Raw genomic sequence first — 22831 nt, 5'->3', positions numbered from 1 at the left:
TTGGGTTGAACTGCCAGCTGGGGGACTGTCGTGAACAGTCGCAGCGTTGGCTCCAGCCTCCTGCGCTCAATTCCTAGCTGGATGAAGAAGTCGGTCTGAATGAACAGTGAGAGGCATCTGCGCTGGAATAAGTGTGGAAAAGATTAATTAAGAGGCCGGAGAACCGACAAATCTGGAAGAGAAGAAGTGCCGACCAGAATGCCAACTGGAACAAAAGAGACTACTTCTTCTTCTTGTCTTCCGTCTATTGGTGAACAGAACTAACTAGCAGCTAAAAGCTAGCTAACCTACATTGCTGTCTTAACTGGCTCTGAAGACTCGGTTGCTTTTGTTTTTTCAATAATGGCATATTTAAGTGAGCTTTAGCTCTTAGGAGTTTGCTGTTACATTACAACAGGGTGCTATAGTATATAGTTCAGTGTTAGCAACAGTTAAATAGGTAGACTGGGGAGGTTAATAGTTGGCTAGTTACCAGTTTTAGTTATCTCTTCGTGCTAGCGCTTGTTCGGCTGTTTCACATCTCGCCAATGAAGTTATTTTAGTGTGCTTTTTTCCTCAACAGCCACAACGAGCTTTCGTTAACACGTTTATGCTACACATCAACTGTTTTTGCGTATCGTTTCCATCTTGGACTCAAACTGGATGAAGTGGATTATTTTTCTTGTTTACACCTGAAGGCATCCTTTTTTTTCTTTTTTTTTTTTTTGCTTTTGACTTAATCTCTGACTCTTCATCGCCATGGCAGCTGTGGTCAGCTACTCGCCACCTTGGTGGGTGAACCTGCTGCACAGACTTCCCCACTTCAACTTAAAGTTTCAGCAAACAAGCAGTGATTTCCAGCCAGAAGACTGGACATATCAGCAGGTAAAATCCCTCTTCACACACTCGCCTCATTTAATTGGGAACAGTAGGATTAGGGCTTCTTTGGTGTACAGTTCACGGATCATGTTTGCAACCCGGAATTAAAGATTAATGGCTGATTGTGACAGGTTTACACCTGTTTGTTCTGCTCACCCTGTGATCCATGTTACCATCTGTTTGAACCTGTTTTATCCAGGCCTTGACCTTTTCCAGACACAAGCCAGCTGGCTCTGTTTGGTGTGTATTCAAAACCATCCTGAAAGTACCTAAGAAACCACTTGCGTGATAGTATGTTTTAGTCACATCTTTTATAACACACATGAATATTTAAAAATATGGAGTCGCTCTGTAAATACAACAAACAAAGAAGAGGGACAACCGGTCAGATTAAGGCGTTTTTAACCAATGGGAAAGGTCAAAGTGGAGTCTACACAGCTTGGTAATCAGCTAAGTCTGGGGGATGGGAAAGGAGAGGAGATCTGGATTTGTTCACAAGTTCAGAAGAAATTATGCTTAGTTTTGAAAATCTGTAAGCAGAAGTTTGGTGTTGCTCAAATTCCTTGGAATTTAAATTATTCTCAGCAAGTTCTGACATTTCTGTTTGACTCATTATGGTGTTAATTACCATGTTTTTTTTTTTAATGTTCTGGATTGGTGATGTATCCAGCTCAGCAGATTTTTGCCCCAATGAGAAAATACTTTAACACTTTTTAAATGGGAAACTTTATCCAGTTTTCTTTTTCTTTTTGCTTTTAAAAAGGCAATAAAAAAGCTTTAGTAAAATATTTTTGAGCAAAACAACAATTAAAAACATTGTCAGGATGATTACAGAAAGATCTTTTACGTCACATCTAGACTGCAGACAGTATTTGTGGGTTTTCTGGGAGACGATGTCACAAGATTCAGAGTTTCCTCTTTAATAGGATGAAATGATTCATAAAATGGAGAAGTGACTCATGATTCCAGAGAAACAGGAAGATAGTTCCCAGACACACGTTGCTGGTTTTATGGAGATGTGCTCGATCTTGTACAGGTATGCAGGCTGGAAATGAAAGTTAATCTAAAGGCGTGAAACAGTTTGTTTTCTTGTTTGGTTCTCCTTCGCTTCATGTGGGCGTCTGGTGTTTGCTGCCAGCTCTGTTTATTTCCCTCATGATTTAGTGAAAATGGTCAAGATGATCCACTTCTTTGTGTTATACAAGCCCTGTACTGTGGCAGGTTACTGGATAGATGATAGATAACTTTGCTATGTGGTATGAACAGCATGGCTGATTTTTGTGGAGTATTTAAATGCACATGTGGTTTAGCTGGTAAAATATGTGATTTCTCTCCAATCACAGTTTTATCATGGCAAACGTCACTCTGCCCCAGGCTCTTCGCATAAACCGTTATTGTTAACCTTATGTGATGACATCCTGCTAATTACTGTTAACACAGCTCTCCCCCGCAGGCTTAAGAAGAGTTTCAACTCGTCCAGATGGCCGAGCTGTCATTGTTGCTTACGATGCAAACACTTCTTAATGATGCAACCTTGACTTACTGCTGTATTGCAGTGTGTCAGAGATGTGCCCAAATTACTGTGTGTTTGCTTAGTCGTCTTCTGCTCCTCACTGAGCTCCGCAGAGCAGCATGCAAGAGCCAAGAAGTCATCCGGCTGCATCTAATCAGCCAGTCTGTCACAATCGTATGTCACAGTAGATAAAAGGAGCAGAGTCGCTGCTCTTTAAAGGTTAGATCTGCTTGGTTTTTAAGAACAGAATAAGTTCTCGTATTGAAATCAGCAGTCGTTAAAATTATGTGTTAGTCACAACGAGTCATTGAAGGGATAAAAATGGAGCAAGCAGGAGAACGCAAGGTTTTGGAAATCTGCCACAGATGTGTATCCTCAGGAGTCTGCAGCAAACACAGAAACCTTCTGCCTGACCTACATATTGTATGAAGTGTTGCTGTTGGCTGAGAGGTCTAACTATCACTGTACATCACTCCACTGTAAGCATGGAAATACTGTCATTACAGTCTCATGAGTACCAGAGTTATTATTCAAGAAGATCTTTTTTATGTTTTGTATCTTGCAATCCTGTTCTTTTTATATATTTTCCCTCTAGCAGTTTTTTTCCCTCAATAAATCATTACATATTATAATTTAGAATTTATTAATCATAACATATATTCTGATATTTTTTTAAAGACCAATTTTGTTTACGCAAACTTCATAATCATTTCATTTATGATTTCTGTTGTCAGTAATTTTTATTTTCATTGTTTTGTTTTTGCTTGTTTTATTTATTTTTGGGGCTATTTGAAATATCTTCTAGCTCCACTGTTGTGTTCCTTACAAATTGAAAGTTTATTGATTTTTAATATACAAAGTTGCATTACTATATTATTACCATTTTATGATTTTAATATGATCTCAAATCAACAATATCATAATTTATCACAATAATTTCTGGGACAATTTATAATCCAGCAAATTTGTTATCACGACAGGGCTAGTGCATACATGGCTGCTATTATTGTTATAGCTGTAAATGTGTTTGTTTGGTTTCAGGAAAAAATAGGCCAGTCTATGAGAGCCTGAGGATTTTTTCTGATATATTTAGACATGTGGCTATTTAATATCATTATCAATTTAAGTAATTTAACCAAATGTATACTGGAGACCTTCTGTAATGTTTGTGTATTAAAAAAGAAGATATACTTGAGGAATAGTTGGGCTATCCTCACATTTTTCCCACTTTGAATAGCTAAAATCAGATGATGTCACACCAGGTCCATATGGGTTGAACATCGTTGCTCAGCCTTTTGAAGTAAAAGTGAACACTGTGGTGAGATCAAAAGAGCAGTCTGTGGACTTAGGAAGGAATGCTATAGAAGCTTTGAGTCTGGTAAGGTTTTAAAGAAGTTTCATGAGAACTTGAAATCAGCCAATTCGACTGTAGTGGAGGAAGTTCATTACAGGCCTACTATAAAGGCCTAGTTCTGCCAGACCAAGCAAGTTCATTTTGCTATATTACTGAAAGAATACTACACATTTTTTAAAGAAGTCTCCAAGACCCTAAAATGTAATAGCAGAACCCTCAGCAGACTGATATGAATGTGTTTACCTCTAAGATTGGAGAGACGATCCACAAGTTGAACTTTCTTTGCAGGTGTGCAGAGGGAAACATTTGTTCTCTAAGAAGAAGGCCAGAATAAAGTTTTCCAGAGATAACATAGACCAGGACTATAATGTTCTTTGGACACCAGAACTGAGCACCAACTGGGCTTGAACTAAATTACATATTCCATGAAAAGAACCTGAAATCAGCTATGAAACGTTGATGTGTTCTGGTTTAGGCATGGCTGTCTGCAGCAGGACCTGACTAGCTCACAGTCATAGCAACAATAAATTCTCCTGTCTGAAGCAGAACTGGACCCTGCAAACATACTATGGACTAGTTTAAAACTAAGAAATGTAAATTATTATAATTACACATAGGAGACATTCTCATCACGTATTCTGAAGTTATCATCTTTGTTATTGACATAAAGACAAGCTCTCAAAACTCTGCTCCTCTTTCCTTTAGTCCATCTTGTTGCTGGGGGGGTTGGCGCTTGCCTGTTTGGTTCTGGACCTCCTGTTTCTCCTCTTCTACTCCATTTGGCTTTGCTGCCGGCGCAGCAAAACCTCTGAACAGCCCAACGCCGACTGCTGCTGCACGGCCTGGTGCGTCATCATCGCAACACTTGTGTGCAGGTAAGTGCAAACACATGACCGCGCTGGCGACGGTTCAGTCCACGAATTCAAGTTGCCAAGCATAATTAGCTTTTCATTTCACCCACGCTCACGATTCACTGTGTTACATTGCACTTTGATGTCACCACATGCTTGTGTGTTATAGCCTCATGATCAACATGCAAGTGTTCAACACGCTGTCGGTTTTTAAGATTCTCAAGCTCTTAATCATGAAAGAATCCATCTTGCCAGATTCCACTCTAATTAAGACGTAAATGTTTCAACCAGGCAGTGTTTTCCTCACTCAAACTTTAGCTGAATGGTATTGTTTGGTTGCAAGGATATGGATATAATTTTCACAAGTATATCTGCTTTATATGTTTGCCTCTTTACTTTAGTGGTGTTTTTATGTAAATGAGTAAAGAGGTGTGAGAATTTCACATCTGCTCATGTTTTCTGTCCTTGGACACGTCGTTGGTTTCCTGTTTTCTTCCTCCTGTTGATGGGCTTCCAGAGAGCCACCGCAGTTGATTCAGACTAGCACAAAGAGCTCAGGGACCCAATGAGTACAAGAACTGCATCGCAATCGCTGCGTCTCTGTGCGCTTGTACCCACACACTAATGTTCTAGATAGGAAGGGGGGGAAAAAAGGTTGACGCTACCCTTTTAGTTTCAGTGCTTTGTTTGGCTTACATTTCTTTTGCTTCTTTACATTTAGTCTGTTGTCTTTTTACCTACAAAAATCTGTTTAAATGTTTTCCTAACTCCTTTTCAAATGTAGAAACGATTTGTAGGTACTTATGACATCAGGAAATATAATTTGTTTTTAATGTTATTTTTACTCACCATACTGACAGGAAGAGATTAGCAGCCATACAGGAAGAAGGAAAAAACCCCAGCTCCCCTCTGGCCTGTCAGTTTATCCATGTTAGTGCAAGATTGTAGGAATTTGCTTGTCCTTAATGTATTTGTTGAGACTAACTCATGTACTGTTTGCCATATCGTCATAATAATAATATCAATTGGGGTGCACAGATGATCAGCCACGATTTTAAAAAATTTTGGTTGATTACAGATTGGCCGATACTTGCATGTGAAACCAATCTTATCCACCAGTCTTGTTTAACTCCACAAATGTCTGAATGTCAGCCACTGTCCTCTTTTTCTCTGCCGTGAAAGAGAGATGACTGACGGATCCGCCCACCAAGTCACGTCTATAAGTGGGCAGTTAACAGTCACCCACTCTTGCCAATTTGGTGACTTTTCGTTCTATATTTAGCGATTTTTCAAACTCACCAAGAGACTTTTTTTATTGTTACAGACTAGCAACAAATCTAGCAACTTTTTCTCTCTCTGTTATTGGAGACCTGGGTGACAGTGTTAGTTATAAAAAGAAAAATCACTATCAGCCAAAGACAGAGTTAGCAGGTTTGTCTTTTTAAAGATCGGTTATCGGCCAGAAAACTGCATTCATAAAATCGCAAAAAAATACATTGAAGTTTGTCACTATAAGCAAGCAAATTGTAAACAAGTTCAAGTAATATTAATCAGTTTCAAATGAACAGATAATAATCTAACTCTAAATTAAGCCACAATTGTGTAAAGTAAGTACATCTTTTTCTGTTCCTGTACCTTCAGAAATTGTTGCCCATGTAGCTGCCTGAGCCGTTTGAGGCCTGTCACAGCCGATGAGAGCTCATCTACTGCCTCAGTGCAGCCTTTGTCAGCCTTAGCGTGGGGTTTTGGGCCATTGCTGGTCCATTCCTCTGTGTTTCCATGGTTCTCTATAGGGTCTTTCTGCTGAGACTGAAAGGAGCCCGTTGACGGGGGTCCGAACTGACAGGGTTAAAACAGAGTTCACACGCCTCTCACCCTGCCTGGCTGTCCCCCACACTTGGTTTCTTCTCTGTCTCTTCTCTGTGTCTCTTTTTTGCCAATCCCTCCTCCTCACTAGACAGTCTCCCCTCCTCCTTTTTTGTCTCCCCTCAGTGCTGGCATAGCTGTTGGTTTCTATGGGAATGGCGAGACTTGCGATGGAGTGAATCGACTGACGTATTCCCTCCGCCATGCTAACCGCACAATCACTGGAGTCCAAAAGCTGGTAAGACCACAAGGACAGTCATATGGACATGTCTAAATAATTCAACACTCTTCTGCTGTGAGCATCTGTGGTTTCATTTTAACTTTGCTGTGAAATCCAGTATTTTTTCCCTCTGAACACAATCATGTCCTCATATGTCCGTGTGTTTTACGCTAGGTATATGATAGTACGTCGTCGTTGAACCAGACAGTGGACAAGGATCTGCAACAGCTTGAGGGCCAGTATGCTCAGCATGCAGACTACCTCTCTATCATCCAAAAGCTGCAGGGCCAACTGGATGAGCTGGTCAGGCAGATGGTCGAGATTCCTTTCTGGGACAACAACCTAATTTCTCTGGAAGATTTGTCCACCAGCATTGAACTGTATGACTGGTATAGGTAAGACAGTAATAGTGCACTCCACAGAACAGCAGACGTTATCTTTTTATTATTAAGCATTACGTGCAGACACTGAAATGTTAATGCACAACCCTGTGGAAACTCGATCTGCCTTTCATATTGAAAGCTTTGGTGAAATGATCTTGGGTGGCTGGACTCTCTTAATGTCTCTTAATGTTTGTGTTTGGATGTTTATTGGAAATCTAAAGAAGGAATTTATGTGGAGCGCAAATCATAAGAAATGACTTCAGCACAAATCATAAGAAATGACTTCAGCACATCATTAGTCAACATTAAGCTTGCAGCGAGCTTAAAGGTTTTCTAATAAAAAATACTCTAATGGAAATCTGGCCAGACGCCATTTACATGATACCAAAAGTATGCAAGTGCAGCAAAAAGTGTTAATAGAAATAACACTATTTCTACTGGTTATGTAATTGTAGGCACTCAGCTGCACATTCAAGGGAAAATGTAGTCCCTGATATTTAGCTGCCAGCAGTTTGCTCTTTGTTCATCAACAATTTGTATGTTTTATTAAAATTGTCTTATAATAAAGGGAATTAAATCTTTTCTCATTACTAGATTAGGGTTCTGTTTTTACTCATGGTGCACTTCAATGTGCATCAGTTTTAGAGGTGAATAGGACTGTTTAGTGGTTTTGAAGTCGCAGTATCACCGAAGGTAAGACGTCTTCAACACAAAACAGAATGTATGCTTTCATTGTTTCTTTTGTATTATGGATAGTGGCTAATTGTTAATATATTATAGGGTTAGTAACTGTCTGTGCCTCTAAAGAGACTCAAACGTTGCTTTATTTTTGCTTGAATTGTTGGCAACACCCTCTGTTGAGATTAGTCTCCCTTTCTGAATGTTGCTCTCTTATTAATCCTAAATTTAGCCGGAACTGATTGTTACCCATCACTATAAAGATTGAATGCCAATTAAACAGTTTGCACTGAAACACTATGTTAGTAGGTTTTAGGTTGGTATTATTTTTTTTTTTGTACAGTGAGATACATTCTTCAAATCTTACTCCTGTCTTAATTACTACCACAAGGACTTCATTTCATGCATATTTTTATAGACTGGCATAATTAGATCTGAAACGCACCAATCACTTTTTATTGATAATTGCCTAGTATGCCGGAATAGTTTGATGCAACAAATGTGTTCTCTCAGTTGTAGAAGGATAAAATAAAATGCATAAAAAAATGACTCTCTCCACAGGTGGTTGGGATACATCACGTTGCTACTCTTCGACGTTCTCATCTGCCTTCTTGTTCTGTTTGGTCTCATTCGCAACTCAAAGGGAATACTTATAGTGTAAGTGTCATAATTTGGTCAATGTTTCCCCACATCGTTGATCTGTTTTGACAAAAAAACAGGTTTATAAGAAGCAATAAAACCTCTGCTGCAGCAGGAGTTTTATGGCTCCTTTTTGTAAGCGTTTTTTTGTTTTGTTGTTTTTGTTGTGTGTTATTGTCAAAAACTAACTTAGCATGGCAGTAGTTCAGATAAATTAATGTTAAATTCTGGATAAATGAATACTAACGAAGAATCTTATGTGTTCATTCTTTATGTTATGTCAAAATTTCAACTTCCTATTTCTTAAATCTTGCACGAAAATGTTCAGTTGACAGTGAACTTTGTGAACCAGTCTTCTTTTTTAAAAAAAATAGTAGCCCCAAGTTTTGCAGACACCTAAAAAAAAACACCTAAGCAATAATTACAATTATTTTCTTTAAAAATAGAACGGAATTGTGTTAGTATTTACTTCACAGATGTTGAGGTCAAAAAACATTTTAGATTTATGTTTGTTAAATTGGAGCCTTATTTTAGATTACTACAGAGACTGTTCAGTTTGACCATGTAATTTAATCAGTCTTATTGTGTTAAGCCTCTCTTTTTGGAAGTGTACCTCTTGATGCAATAGTTCATGGTCTAATGCTGCTGAAGTGTTCTCCTGACATCCTCTTACTTCCCACAGGGTGTGGTTGTTCGGTGTCGTAGCTCTTATTATCAGCTGGGTCTCCCTGGGGCTGGAACTGGCTGTTTCTGCGGTGAGTGTCTGCAGGGAATTATCTTGTTTACCTGGTGGAACTGCTCTGTTTAACACATGTAGTTGTTCAATATGGTTTTTCTGCTAGAATCTTGATGAAAGTGAAGGGAAACACTCAAATGATAGACTGTTAAATTCTTTAAACCTATAATAAACCTGGATATAATACTCTAAATCTCAGAATGAATACATGTTTCTCAAATGCCATTTTTAATAAACATGTTGTTATAGGTGTTGCTTTAATAAACACGTGTCCATTTTTTGGGTCACTTAGCTTTTTCCAGAAATCCTGAAGACTAATAACAATGATTAAGGCCTGTAATTGAAGCCTAGCAGCTGGTATTAGAACTGCAGCCGTACTGTTCCAGGGGAAGCTGTTTGTTGCAAGATTATAATGTACTAAAATGCACAATAGAGCATTATAAATCCAGTTTTCTTTTTTCATTTACCTAGCTTTAATGGACGTCTTGCTTTAATGTTGATGCAAGTTAATCTCATTTATGCAAATTAAGAAATTATGCATTCACTTTATAATCTTTGGCTCTTGTACCCGAATTAGCATGAATAAGTTCTTTGCAGCTGAGATTGATCCTGCTTTTTCTTACCGCAACTTTAATGTACATTAATTTCTTTTAGTGTTATTCAGGTTGATCATTGACTAATTTCAGATCTGAATTTTCTTGTTTTTAGAGCTCAAGTGACTTCTGCTTCGCTCCTGATACATATGTTACCACAGTAGTGGACCAATATGGGGTCATTGATAAAGGTATGATACCTTCCATTATATTTTGATTCAGACACGCACAACATGCAGTCATGTCTTAAAATTAGCAATACAATCCATCATCTACTAAATGGGAGTCTTATTATGGGTGAATCTCATCTCTTCCTCTCAATCCTCTGATTGTTCTGTGGTAATTAGACAAGATGACGTCTTTTTTTTTTCATCCACAAAAAGCCCCCCAAAATTGCTGCCACATCTGCAGAAAGGTCAAGGGGGAATGGGTTGCCATTTGAAATGGCACAAAAGCCTCTCTAACACATCTCACTGTAGCAATGTCTCCAATTCGTTCCATGACAGGAGGCATGTCACAGGACAGCAATAAAAGAGCCTTGGGTTTTCTTGTGTTTGTGCATGAGGGAGATATGAGCCGGAAAGCAGGAGATCAAAGACAGGAGATGAAAATGGAGTTTTTAAAATAAAACTGTTAAATGTTCCTTCTGAACATCAGCTCAGCTAAATGAGCTCTTTCCTGCTTTCTTCTGAGATATGATAGCAGCTGAATGAAAGCAAACAGAAATTAAAACGTCGGTTGTAATTACTGTGCTGTTGAGGCAAAGTGAGCAATAAGAACAGATTTACTATTTATTCAATAATCTGTATTATAATTATGCTCTTACATGTTTTCTGCCTGAAGCCTGAGATGAAATTATGTTTGAACTTCATGCAACTTTTTCTACATTCACTATTATAATTTCTTTTTTTTTGACCCAAGTCTTTTAGAGTACACTTTTTTTGACTAAATCTACATTATAATTTTGCAATGCACAACAAAACACTTAGTCATACAAGTGTTTAACTCAGAATATTTTTTTCCTTCCCTTCAATAGTAACAGTGTTTTACTACGCTATTTGATTTAGCACTTTCTGCTGCTACATATAGTTAAACATGTGTTCCAAGAAATATTATTTTACATCACATTCTCTTGTCTTGCAGCTTTATAATCTGGGTTAAAGAACCCAGATCCTTACTCTATACAGCTTAAGCTATCTGCATTTTGTGATTTGTTTGCTTCAACAATTGGGATGAAGGTAGTTTAGCTGATTCTTTGCTTAGTTATTCTGATTTAAAATTTCATGAAGTTAAAAATAAAATACAAATCAACTGAACAGCTACTCCAGTGAATCTATCAGTGTTGCTCAGCCAGCTCATTTGGTACTTCAGGGCCAGATGTTTTTTTAATGACTGCATATTTCAAGACAGCAGAGATTAGCAAACCGATCATAAAAAAGACAATAAAGTTTTCTGAAGACAGAAACAAATTTAAGACAATGAGACAGAGTCTATACCATTGTCTAAAGATTGTTCCCGTCTGTCTGTTTCACTATTAGTTTGTCCATTTGTCACTTCATCCATCTTTCCATCCATTTGTCCATCATCTTTTAGTGATTAATCATGATAAATCAATAATTGAAATAATTGGTAACTGTTTTAGTAATAGATTAATTGTTACATGGCATGTATAGACTGAAAAGAAAGGCTAGTTGCTGAAGGAACACTAGGAGCAGTAATTAAATCAAAACTGTACAAAAATATACACATTTTGCATTTTAGGTTAAAGAAATGTCTTTCTGAAAGTATATTCTACTCAGAAGTTCTCAAGTGGCATAGTTTTAGAAGTTGGTGAGAATTTGCACTGGATTATTATGTGGACCATTGTTAATATGCTGCTTAACTGCTTATTTTATCATTAACAGCACTATTAATAAGTTACCAGAGGTCTAGGTGTCCAAAGCAGCATTCACTGAAATCAGAGAATCTGCTCTTCATAATGTTCTCGCCCGTCAGCTGGGCTAACGGAGACCTGTGCGTGTGTTTTTCCTGTCGGAAACATTCCACGGGCGTTCAGTTGTGTTGAGGGTGAAAATAAATTTCCTGACTCAGCAGAGAGTTTGAATGTCACCAACATTATGTGTCAGTTTGGTGGCGGCGGTGTTCACAGCTCGACTCTGTGTCGCAGTACTTCTGAGTCAGACGTGAAGGATTCCTCATCGACGGAAGTGCGTGGTGATCGCAAGTCTTAGCCTCTAATAATTCTAATCCTCTTTGGTTCACTTTGTACTCGGAGCAGAATCCAAGTTTGGTCTTATAACAGCAATAACAGCACTGATGATGTAACGGGTTTTGGTGTTTTTACAAAGCTGTGTGCTGTAGGAGGAATTATACCTGCACTTCTCACTGAGTCTGTATTAGCTACAGGGATTTTAAATAGTCCATTTAACATTTATGTATCTTTTCTAAGGTTTGAGAGTTCAGGATTGTCTCATACATAGTTATATTGGTCCTGACTTGTTGCAAGCTGTGACAAGTCGCAAGATAGCGGACTGGGCTTTTTCTGTGCTTCAACAAAACTTTAAAGACAGAAAACAGAACCTAGTGTGGGTAACACTTTCTCAGAACATATTAAAGGCGAAAATACTCTCTGAATTGAGATTTTTCTGCTTTCTGTTCATTCGTTTTGCATTTACCTCCCCCTCTCCTCTCACATGGCATTTCTTTATTTATAAAAAAACCTCTTTGTTGCAGCACAAGCAGATTAAACTCCATCAATGCTGCGACTCTGCCTTTGCATGAAATCTATCTGAAGTGGGTTGAAGTAGATTCAGGAGTTTCCACTGTGTTTTGTGACCTTCTGTTAAACTTGTAGCAGTAGTGACTGGTCAGTTTTCTCAAATATTTACCAAGATAAATGCCTTCAACTGGCTTCTGGGTTTTAGTAGATTAATGACAACCAGTTGACAGGTATTGGACTGAACGATAATGCAGAAATTGTTAAAATGCTAATCATGTCGTCTCAGTCAAATCAGAATAAATGTATGCTTCTCTAACATGTTCTTGTCTCTGTTCCTCTCAGAGATCCTCCAGTACTACCTTAGCTGCAGTCAGGAGCAAACCAACCCCTTCCAGCAGGTTTGTTGCACTTGCATTTTACAACTTTGAATTTGTTTACTCTGAAATATTAGCTTAATGTGTTTACAGCTGAAATCTAAGGGATGACAACAAAACCTGCTTTGTTTAGCAAGGCTTTTTTCATCCCTCTGCAGCAGTTCAGTGCGTTCTTTTCTCAGGGAGTTCATCTGATGCACCACAGCATGCGTCCATGCTAATAGGATTGAGTCTGTGCAAACTGTACTCATTAAACATTTGTTTGTACACCAGCACAGTCTGTACAAAGACGTTTCTAGAACAGCATAATTAATTGGTTATTTTCTTGAATAATAGTTTTTATTTTATTATCGAAAATAAAAACAAATGCAGCATCTCCAAATAGCAAACTTGATTAAATGAAAACTTTTATTGATCTCTATTAGGTGTTGGGTGTTGCATCGATCCAAACACACAGCTTCCTCCATTTTGTGACGTTCCGTTTATAAAAGGAACAAAGATAAAGCTTTTTCAAAAACAGAAAGCAGTACTTCTGCTTCCTTATTATGATCTCCAGTGAGCTATTTGAGTACATAACACTTGTTTTGTTTTTGTTTATTTTGTTTTTGCCATTTTAAAATGTTCACTTTCTTGCTTGTGAGTTCCCTTTGAAGTCCGTCATGCCTTTCAGTCTTAGAGTGAAACTGAGAAGTTTCACTCCAAGATTCTCTAGAGGGTGGTCTTTCTCTATCTACCCCTCCTAATGGCGTCTCCATTGGATCCGCTGCCTCCTGCACTGAGCTCTGATCTAAAAGTTTAAATGAAAATGTTTAGCTTCAGCCTGGAGAAATGTTCTTGCATATTTTAGCTTGCATATTTTAGCTTTGGAGAAAAACCTTCAACTCAAAGCTTTAACATGTTTCTGCGGAATATTCCTGTTGTCAGATTTGTTTCTCAAAATAGATTATCTGCATCTTATATGTTCGACTCACATCAATAAGTCAAAACCTTTGAGTGCTTCTGATGTCAAGGGCATCCATTGTTATCGGAGTGTTCATATATCAGAGTATAGATGGCTTTGTGCTTTTAACTATGAAATGCCTTATAGAAGCAAAATAGAAATGGCCGCTGAAGGTTCCTAGTGATATTTCTGAGAATTGTAAAAGTTTTATTTGCACACGGTCGTTACTCACTATGTCAATTATTTTCTTTTTCAGAGGCTTTCAGGGAGCCATAAAGCATTAGTGGAGATGCAGGACGACGTGTCTGAGCTGCTGCGCTCTGCCACCAGAGAATACAAACAGACCAGGGTAAGATATGAGGAGCTGAAACTGCATCTTAGTGAAGGGAATCAGACTGAGCTGCAGACGGGGGAGCTGGACCTGTCCATCATAACCATCAGCTGATGGCACACCTGGGACCTGCTTTATGTCCATTTAGCTGCATTAGGCTTTCACTGGGCCTTGTCCACACAGCGCTGGTATTGTCTATCGCTGGTGTTTAGTCTGTTGATGGCGGCATGAATGAGAGCTGACGTTGGGAACACAGCGGGGCATGTTTCCCTCTTCACCGACACGCACAGAGAAATGTGCTGAGGTTGTTCAAATTATTTCGTCAGGCAAGCTGATGTGTTTCCAGCTAAAGATGGAGATAAAATGTTGACTAGAGGAAAAATGGAGGCAGTCTATTAAAATTATCATGAATTAAAATCTGCTTTTCAGCTCTTACTGCTGTATATTTATGAAAGGCTGTTCCCAGATAAATGCGCTTTGAATGAATAATAGAGAAATGACTCTCTTCCATTTTAGATCTGCAGCTTTTCTGCTTCCATTCCTGAATGTTTGAGTTGTTTAGCAAGCAAGAACAGAAAAATGTTGCTCAAGGTTCTTTGCTTATCGTGTTAACTCTGAATATTTCTGACTTTCTTGGTGTTTCAGCTGTTCAATTATGCTGTTTTTTTCCTCCATTTCTTCCCAGGGAGGTTTGGAAGAGATTCAGGGGGTTCTGAACACCACTGAAATCAGCCTTCATCAGCTCACGGCGCTGGTGGACTGTCGCAGCCTGCACATGGTGAGCAGAGACGACAAGCCGAGACACCGTCTCGTTGTGGCGCTGCTCCGAGCAGGAAACTGATTCGTTCAGGCAGTTTTTACAGCAGCTAACTTGTATAAAGGAACCCATGTTTGATGCCTGAGTTTTTGCTCTAGTTACACTTTGGTGTCCTGTACCAATTCATAAGTCCCAGGATGCACATCCAAAATCATTTGAAGTTAAAACCAATTTTATATAACTTTCTTGGTATATTCATGTATATATCACGTTTTCATTTCAGGCCATTTCAAAATCATGATTACACTCAAAGGATAGGTCATAGCAAAATCTATCAATGAAACCACCATTAAACTGTCAAAATATGAATAAATAGCTGTCTGCATTTCATGAGCAATTCTTAAAGTTAAATAACATTTAACTTTTTTCACATTGATGTAGTCTGGCAGAATACAGATAAAAACTGCTTTGATTTGATTGATAAAATAATATTTAGGCAAACGGTGTTATCTTAAACCATATCTTAAAGTCTATTTACATCTCTCTCTAGAGCAAGGGTGTTCAAGGTGTGGCCCGGGGGTAGTTTGAGGCCCGTGGACTGATTTTTGTTTATTTTTTAAATTTTTTGGTTTTCTTCAATCAACCCCAAAATAATGAGCAAACTGGATGCTTTTCATTTAACAATAAAAAAAACATCTGAACTTTTGTAGAAATCAATTAAAAAACCCATGCTTAGTTTATTGTTGAGTAAGTATAAAAATGAAAACTACATTTTGGTGATTTTAGTTTTTAAAAAATATACTTTTTTGGCCCACGAGGAATTTTGAGGTGACCATTTTGGGGTTGACGTGACAAAAAGTGTGAACACTTGTGCTTTAGAGTTTGGAGGACTACATGAAAAGTTATGGCGGGTCGGATTTGGCATACAGGGCTCGAGCTTGACACTTGCTGTAGGGATTTGACTGTAGGCTGAATTTGTCTTGCAGGACTATGTTCAGGGCATGACGGGACTGTGCTACGACGGACTGGAAGGCCTCATCTACCTCTTGCTCTTCTCCTTCGTGACTGCGCTCATGTTCAGCTCCATCGTCTGCAGCGTGCCTCACACCTGGCGCGGCAAGCGGTGAGATATCCACTGCCTTCATGGAAAGCTCCACAAACGTGGCCGTCCAAAAGCTTTTATGCCAAACTTATACTCAGAGTCGTGTATGGAGTGATTAATAATTCAAAAGGAAAACTGATTAATCATTTATGGTTTAAAAAAATCTGGCTTTTTAGGGGTTTTTTTCTTTAAGCCTTGTACCAGAACGATCTGAAGACAAAAATCCATCCAGCCCAGAAGACTCCAGCTGCTTTCCTCACCTAATTGGGCCATGTTGACCAAAATCTATCACAACCCTTCACTTGATCTTCAGCAAAAATGTAACATCATTCAGATTTCTTTCTCCCATTAGCAGCAGGAGAATGACTGCAGAGTTGCTACTTGGAAAATAGTTCCAGCTTCCCCACATAATTAACTGATTACTCCTTATCAAAGGAGGGGGTTTGTTCATCAGTTTTATCTCAGCTGGTGCTTCCTGTCGCAAAGCAAAAAGCTTACACTTTTACCAATCTGTTGTTTCCAGTGTTCCCCACTAAGCTTGTTCAGCAGTCGAGTCATAATGAAGCATGGAAGTTAATTATTTCAGCACATCTGGAGTCGCAGCACAGGGGCAGGTTATGACCGGGATTTACAAGCAAGACCAACATTTCTTTAGGGTTTTGAGCCATAATTATGCTGTTTGGAATCAACTCCCAACATGCATCTGTGATGAAATCCATTAGGGAAGTATAATAAATGCAGTGATGTCATAAATATGGTATGATGGAAGTCAAGCAGGTGGTGGGCATGAACTCCATGGGGAGATGTGCACTATTTTTCTTTTTCTAATAGTGTATCTTGGCAGAGGCAAAAGATATTTGCTGTGACCATATTAGTTGAAACAGAATAAACTGCATTGGTATACTTTTACACATGAGGTTTTTATAATTCTGCATCTTGTTTGTTTGTTGGGGGGGTTGGGGTTCAATCTAAAAAGGCTAAAAGTCGCAGGAGGGAAAACGTGACTGTGTGGCAAGTTTTTGCGCCATTGTCATCATCGAGGTAGATCAGAGGCGCCCCCTGGTGGTCGTTTAAAAAATTATTATTATTATTTTTAAAGGTTTTATTGGCTCTAGTGGCCTTTATTTGATAGTTAATTGACAGGAAAGTGGGTAATGAGAGAAGGGGGAAGACATGCGGCAAAGGTCGCCAGGCCGGGAATCGAACCTGCGACAGCCACGTCGAGGACTAAGGCCTCCATATGTGGGTGGTGTTTAACCCCTTCGCCACCTCAGCACATCCAAAGTCGTTTAAAATTGTGTTTGTTTGTTTTTTTGTTTGTATTTGCTTTCTGCAGGAGCGATGAGGACAGTGTAGATGAGTCTCTGAGCCCCGCCGGGCGGCAGACCCATGACAGCCTGTACCGGGTCCACATGCCCAGCCTGTACAGCTGTGGCAGCAGCTATGGGAGCGAGACGTCCATTCCTGCCACAGCCCACACCGTCAGCAACGCTCCGGTCACAGAGTACATGTAAGGTCCCACCTACCTAAAACCATGCAACAAGAGGCTGTAACTGAAAGCAGAAGTGGTTGACGATGTATTTGCATGCCATGTTCTTAACTCTGCACATTAAGGGAGATTTCTTTTTTTTATTATTTCCTCTTGTTGTCAAGAGGAAGTTTATGTGACCCCAGAGAGAAGCTTAGTTCCCCCCATAGTTAGCAGATGCAGCTGTTTCTCTCCAGCTGTGATGGTTGTGAAACCCAAAGCTCTCTGAGGCTTCATGCTAATGAAACTGGAGGATGGGGATACTTCAGTTTCTAACTTTGTTCCAAACCTTGGTGGAAGCAAAGTTGAATGCCTTTTCTCTTTAAAATCCATATGTGCACGTATACAAAAATTTACACTACTGACATTTTGTAATAATAACAAGACTTTATTTTTTCTGCATAAAGAGAAAATAAAATCTCCAGGGTAAAACAGCAGAAGTAACCTTGTGGCATAAATATGCATCATGTTAAACTAATACTTTGTTGATCTCAATACCAAAGCCATCCACCTACAATTGGAGAAAAGAAAAAAAAACAGGACGTTTTTCTGAAACTGATGAAAAAGCAAGACTGAAACTGGTCAGAGCGACAGCAGCATGGAAGGAGCTGCAGGGATTTCCAAGTATTTGTTTAGTAAAAATCTCCTCTATTCTTGTGAACTAAAAATTAGGTTTGCAAGAAATATTTTCTTCAGAAGAAGACAGGCCTGGCTAGTCCCTCTCAAACATTAGTAGGCTAATGTGTCATGGTCTGATGTAGCCTACTGTAGTTGTAATGTTTGGGCCACAATTCTAAAATTGAGCGCCACCAAAAGAAGACAATACCCACTGGAAAAATTATGGTGACAGCATCATCCTCTGGGGTTACTTATCTTTAGATGAAACTGAGGATTTCATCAATGCGGTTCTAAATATTGCTCTGATTTGGCTCAAAGCCTTCAGCAATCTACTAGAAAGATAAACATTTTCATTCCTTCATTGTTCACTTAAATAAAACACAGAATAGTTTGAGATGATGATTAAACTTGGAGAAACGTTCCGAGGATGAGTGGGCAAACATTACCAAGTTGAGATGTGAGATGCTGAGAACACAAAGTATTAATATTTGTGTTTGAGAAATATTGCAGCTTTCGTTTTTCATTTTAAAACGTTTGCATTAAAGCTTTATTGTTACTGTCAGACAAAACTTCGTAATTGTTAGAAAACTCAGCTCTGGTGATCATGTGTGTTGGAGGTTTTAATTTTTACATTTCTAGTTAAGCTATCTAAAAGAGCAACTTTGATCAAATAATATGGATTTACACTTAATTTCCTGAAAACATGGATTTTTGGAGATGCAAGGTTTCTGACAGAAGCAATAATTGAAAAAACTCTGAACTGATGCATTATTGTCTCCTTTGTCACATCACAAAGACCTGCATTTTAAATGAGTTGTTTAGATTTTTAGGGTTACCTTATATATGAGGTTGTGTATTTGATGTGTGTGTGTCTTATTTTGCAGGGCTCAGAACTCCAACTTCCAGAACTCTCGCTGTGAAAACACGCCACTGATCGGACGCGAGTCCCCTCCTCCCTCTGTAAGTTGTTTTCTTTTTTTTTTTTTTTAACCAGCAGACTGTTGCACATCATTATCCTCCAATATCTTAATAAGTAACAGCAACTGTAGTGACCTTTAAGCAGGTATGGTGTGTATTTTGCCCCTCAGCCCTTAGGAATCATTCACATCCATCAAACATATGAGCCATGCTGTTTTCCTGAGTAAGCTTCATTAAACAGACCTCTGAGGTTCCCTCCTGTGTTCAGGATTGTTTCGGTTCGTTCCCGGTAAAGAGTTTAGAGTTGACCTGAGTTATTTAGCCCCGACACGCCCCGGCCTTGACCCCTCCTCTAGAAACCCTGCTCTCCCTCGTGTCTGTGTGTCTGCTTGGACCTGGACACTGCTTTGTGCATCTGCTCTGTACTCTCTTCTTGTCGTTCTTTCTCTGCGAACCCATCCAGTTGTATTTGACTCCCGCGGACAGTAACAGCGGTCACTGCTGGCAGTTAAAGCCCTCGGAGAGTTCAAGATCGTTTTGGTAACTTCATCTGCTTTACTAACAGGTACAGAACATGGCCGCCCGCCTCCCCACACCTGCTGGCCTGTCCTCCCTTTGTGTCACCTCCCAGAGTTCTGGCTTTGCTGACCCCATTCTAAGGTCCCTGCGGTGGGATTTTAGGGAAACCTCCCCCCTCATGTACCCCACCCTCTCTTCTCTTCTGTCCTACCTGGTGTCTAATCTGATGTTTGTATCCCGCCCCCCCCTGGGCTGCATGTTTGCCTCCCCCTCCAAAACCAACAAGAACATGCGAAGCTGCAACTCTACCCTGAGTCACTGTAGCGTATGAAACAGTGGGGAAATTATAAATCCCTTCCAGCATTTTTATGACTTATATTATCTTGAGTACTTTTATCGAGGGCCAAAAATGCTCCAATTTAATAACTAAATGAGCGTTTCCGCTTACGAAATCAATAAAAAAAAGAATGCATTTATGTTTATTTTGGTATTCTGGTAAATTAGAATTAGATAACTCAATGTGGAAATCATCACTTAAGTTTTAAATTATATTAAAATCATGCAGAATTTTTGTATTTTTGTTTTTATTATTTTGTACTTTTGCTGTGCCAAGGCCCATCATGAATTGATTACAGCCTTCATTGTGGCTTATTGAATATTTTCTAATATTTTATTATTCAGATCAGTCACCGTTTTCCCTGTTGAGTCACTTAAATAGGTGAGAAAAACTGTTGTAAACCAGAAGTATGAAATGCTGAATACTACATTTTTTAAAACACAATAATTTCACATTTTATTTTTTTATCAGCTATATAAATTGTCGGAATATTTAAATGCATAAAAATATAAGTACTCATTAACTTACTGTGTATTTTCAGTTTTTATCACAATACACATGTCTAACAAAATTTTTTCTTCATCTAATTGTTGCACTTTTGGTCCTCAATGTGATTGACTTTATAATATTATGTTTATTTTGTTTAAATAATGCATGGGTGAAAGCATAAAGTCACATTTAATTGAGCAAAAACCCCTTTTTTTTTTTTGTCTGACTTTTTTTTTACCATTAATGAACTTGGCATTAGCTGCAGGCAGAGTGAGTGGAGGCGGAGGACTCTTTCTCTAATACAGAGAAAAACATCCACACAGAAACACAGAGAAGTGTTTCTCCATTTTGTTTCGTCATCCCTCTCATCTTCTCATCCTTGCCACATGGGGCCCAGGTGATAATGTGGACATTTTCAAAATAAAAGTTTTCATTCGAGGCATTTGAATACAGCCAGTAGTTTTACACAAAAGACCGTTGCAGCTATTCTCTTGATCTCATGGAAAAAATTACAAGTCCAGCATGTCAGAGATCTAGATAAAACCAGAACTTTGAATATCTGGTCTTGAGACTAAAATAGAGACCTGGCTAGAGTGCCACTACAATAACATTGTGTGCAAGATCCTACCATTCCCTTTCCTGTAGTGCAAGTAATAAAAACATGCAGACCATGAAGTTGTAGTAACTTCATGGTCTTCATTGCACAGTTAAGTTGATATTGAAAAGAGGAAGTTCTGGTGTGTGTGTATGTTGGTTTTTTTTTTTTTTTTTTTTTTTTTTTTACATGGTATAAAATACATCTAAACCTAAATGCATCCAAGATGGTCGCCTCCACAGGAGTGAAATGCAGCCCCTGTCATGCTCGTTTTCCTCGCATCCGTACATGCATGGATCCGTTCCACATGTATATAAATGTCTGGCTCTGTTTTTTCTACACACAACAGGAAGAAAAACGATTCAAACTACAGCAGGGTTATATTGACTGTTCCTTTTATTTGTCTCCTGTAAATTTTTCTGTGATTGTGATGTCCCTATAGAAAGATAGTCTGTGCAGGATTTTCTCTTTTTAGTGTTTTGTTGTTTTTCCTTTTGCCTTTGTATTTTTTTATGGTTCTTTACAGTAATCTAATATTCAATATTTAGTTAAATTCATGCATTTTTTTCATTCATAAGAGCTCCAAAAATCTCTTTCTGTCTATAAAAACAGTGTGTTGCTGTTGAATGAGAAAATCCTACATTAGATTTTGTAGTTCTTTTGAGACCAGACAGATTTTTTTGTTTTTTTTTACCTATTTCTATGTATGCGTGTATAAAGAGTGAAACAATGAACTATTTTCTTCTGGTTCTTCTTTACAGTACACCTCCAGTATGCGGGCAAAGTACTTGGCCAACAGTCGACCCGATCCCAACAACCCTCCTGCTCATTAAGTCTCTCCACTCTCCACCAGTCTGCAGCGCTGCACATCTCTGAAGCCTCTCCTCAACTGATCAGTCCCATTTCTTCTGCTTCCTGCTTGTTTTCTCTGTATCAGTTTATTTGAACCAAACATGCTTTCTCCAGCTTGGCTGAAGCAGAACCAGAGGACATGAATCAGATTGCAAAACTGTGAGTCAGAAGTACAGATATACACTCCATTGTTCATCTTTGCACAATGGATCCGGGCAGCACCCGGCTCATTAAGGGTGCTGCAACTGAACTCCTGAGCTGATCCAATGGACTTGAACGATTTTTAGCTATAATTCATGATGATATCAAACATGGCGGTTTAAGTACTGTAACATACTTTGTGTTTACGCTGGAATCTGTAGATATGATCTTTCACACTCTGCTTTGATCTACTTGTTCCATTGATTAGATTAACTTTAGCTTGTTAAGACTCTACTGTTTTTGGAGCTTGAATCGTACTGTACTTGTGGCACATCCAAAACACACTAACACACTTGGCTTATAGTGACATTCTGTCTTAAATCTGTTGTCTGGGACCAGTTTTCCTGTGGTATTGCATGTTTGACCACAGTCTTGTTTCTTTCTTCTTATTGGTTGACTTTAAAAAAAAAAAATATATATATATATATATATATATATATATATATATATATTTCACAATGTGCCCCGTTTTCACAGCAGTTGCTGCTCAGTTGTTAAGCTCTGACCTGACACGTGTTTTATTTGGTTGAATGAAACAACAAGTTGGAATTTATTTTTCCAGCAGATGACTGTGAAAAAGACAAGTGTGTGGTCACTTCAAGGGTTTAAGGATTAAGTAGGAGTTCCCTGTATTTTAACTGCCAGTAATGCTTTCTGTGGTTCAAATGGTTCACACACAAAAGAAATGCAGTAATCATCCCAGTAGGAGTTTCGACTTGATAAAAATGGCTTTTTCTCTAGAGGCTTTTTTGGAGGAAATGTAATGCATTTGCAATGCGGTGCCTCAAATGTGTTTTAGCATTTATATAATACTCAGAGAAAGTAGTGGGTGCTGTGAAAGGATTGTGAAATCTTCAACT

General features: G+C 38.7%; 1 protein-coding gene across 2 annotated transcripts; it reads left to right on the top strand.

Moving 5' to 3' along the window:
* The first annotated feature begins 28 nt into the window (after nucleotides 1–28).
* ttyh3 (tweety family member 3) lies at nucleotides 29–22384 on the top strand. Of its 2 annotated transcripts, XM_005796718.2 has the most exons (15): nucleotides 29–864; nucleotides 4431–4600; nucleotides 6569–6680; nucleotides 6837–7057; nucleotides 8285–8380; nucleotides 9045–9117; nucleotides 9807–9882; nucleotides 12753–12808; nucleotides 13981–14073; nucleotides 14741–14833; nucleotides 15799–15935; nucleotides 17251–17424; nucleotides 18945–19020; nucleotides 19442–19543; nucleotides 21680–22384. In XM_005796718.2, exons 1-14 carry the CDS (start codon nucleotides 739–741, stop codon nucleotides 19520–19522), a joined length of 1584 nt encoding a protein of 527 aa, XP_005796775.1. In that variant the 5' UTR covers nucleotides 29–738; the 3' UTR covers nucleotides 19523–19543; nucleotides 21680–22384. The 2 variants fall into 2 exon arrangements, with proteins under 2 accessions (XP_005796775.1, XP_005796776.1); XM_005796719.2 differs by lacking the exon at nucleotides 19442–19543 and having other exon boundaries at nucleotides 32–864.
* Nucleotides 22385–22831: the final 447 nt, after the last annotated feature.

The sequence above is a fragment of the Xiphophorus maculatus genome, chromosome 16 (genome assembly GCF_002775205.1).
Source record: "Xiphophorus maculatus strain JP 163 A chromosome 16, X_maculatus-5.0-male, whole genome shotgun sequence".
NCBI lineage: Eukaryota > Metazoa > Chordata > Actinopteri > Cyprinodontiformes > Poeciliidae > Xiphophorus > Xiphophorus maculatus.
This window is presented reverse-complemented; position numbering and strand designations above follow the sequence as displayed.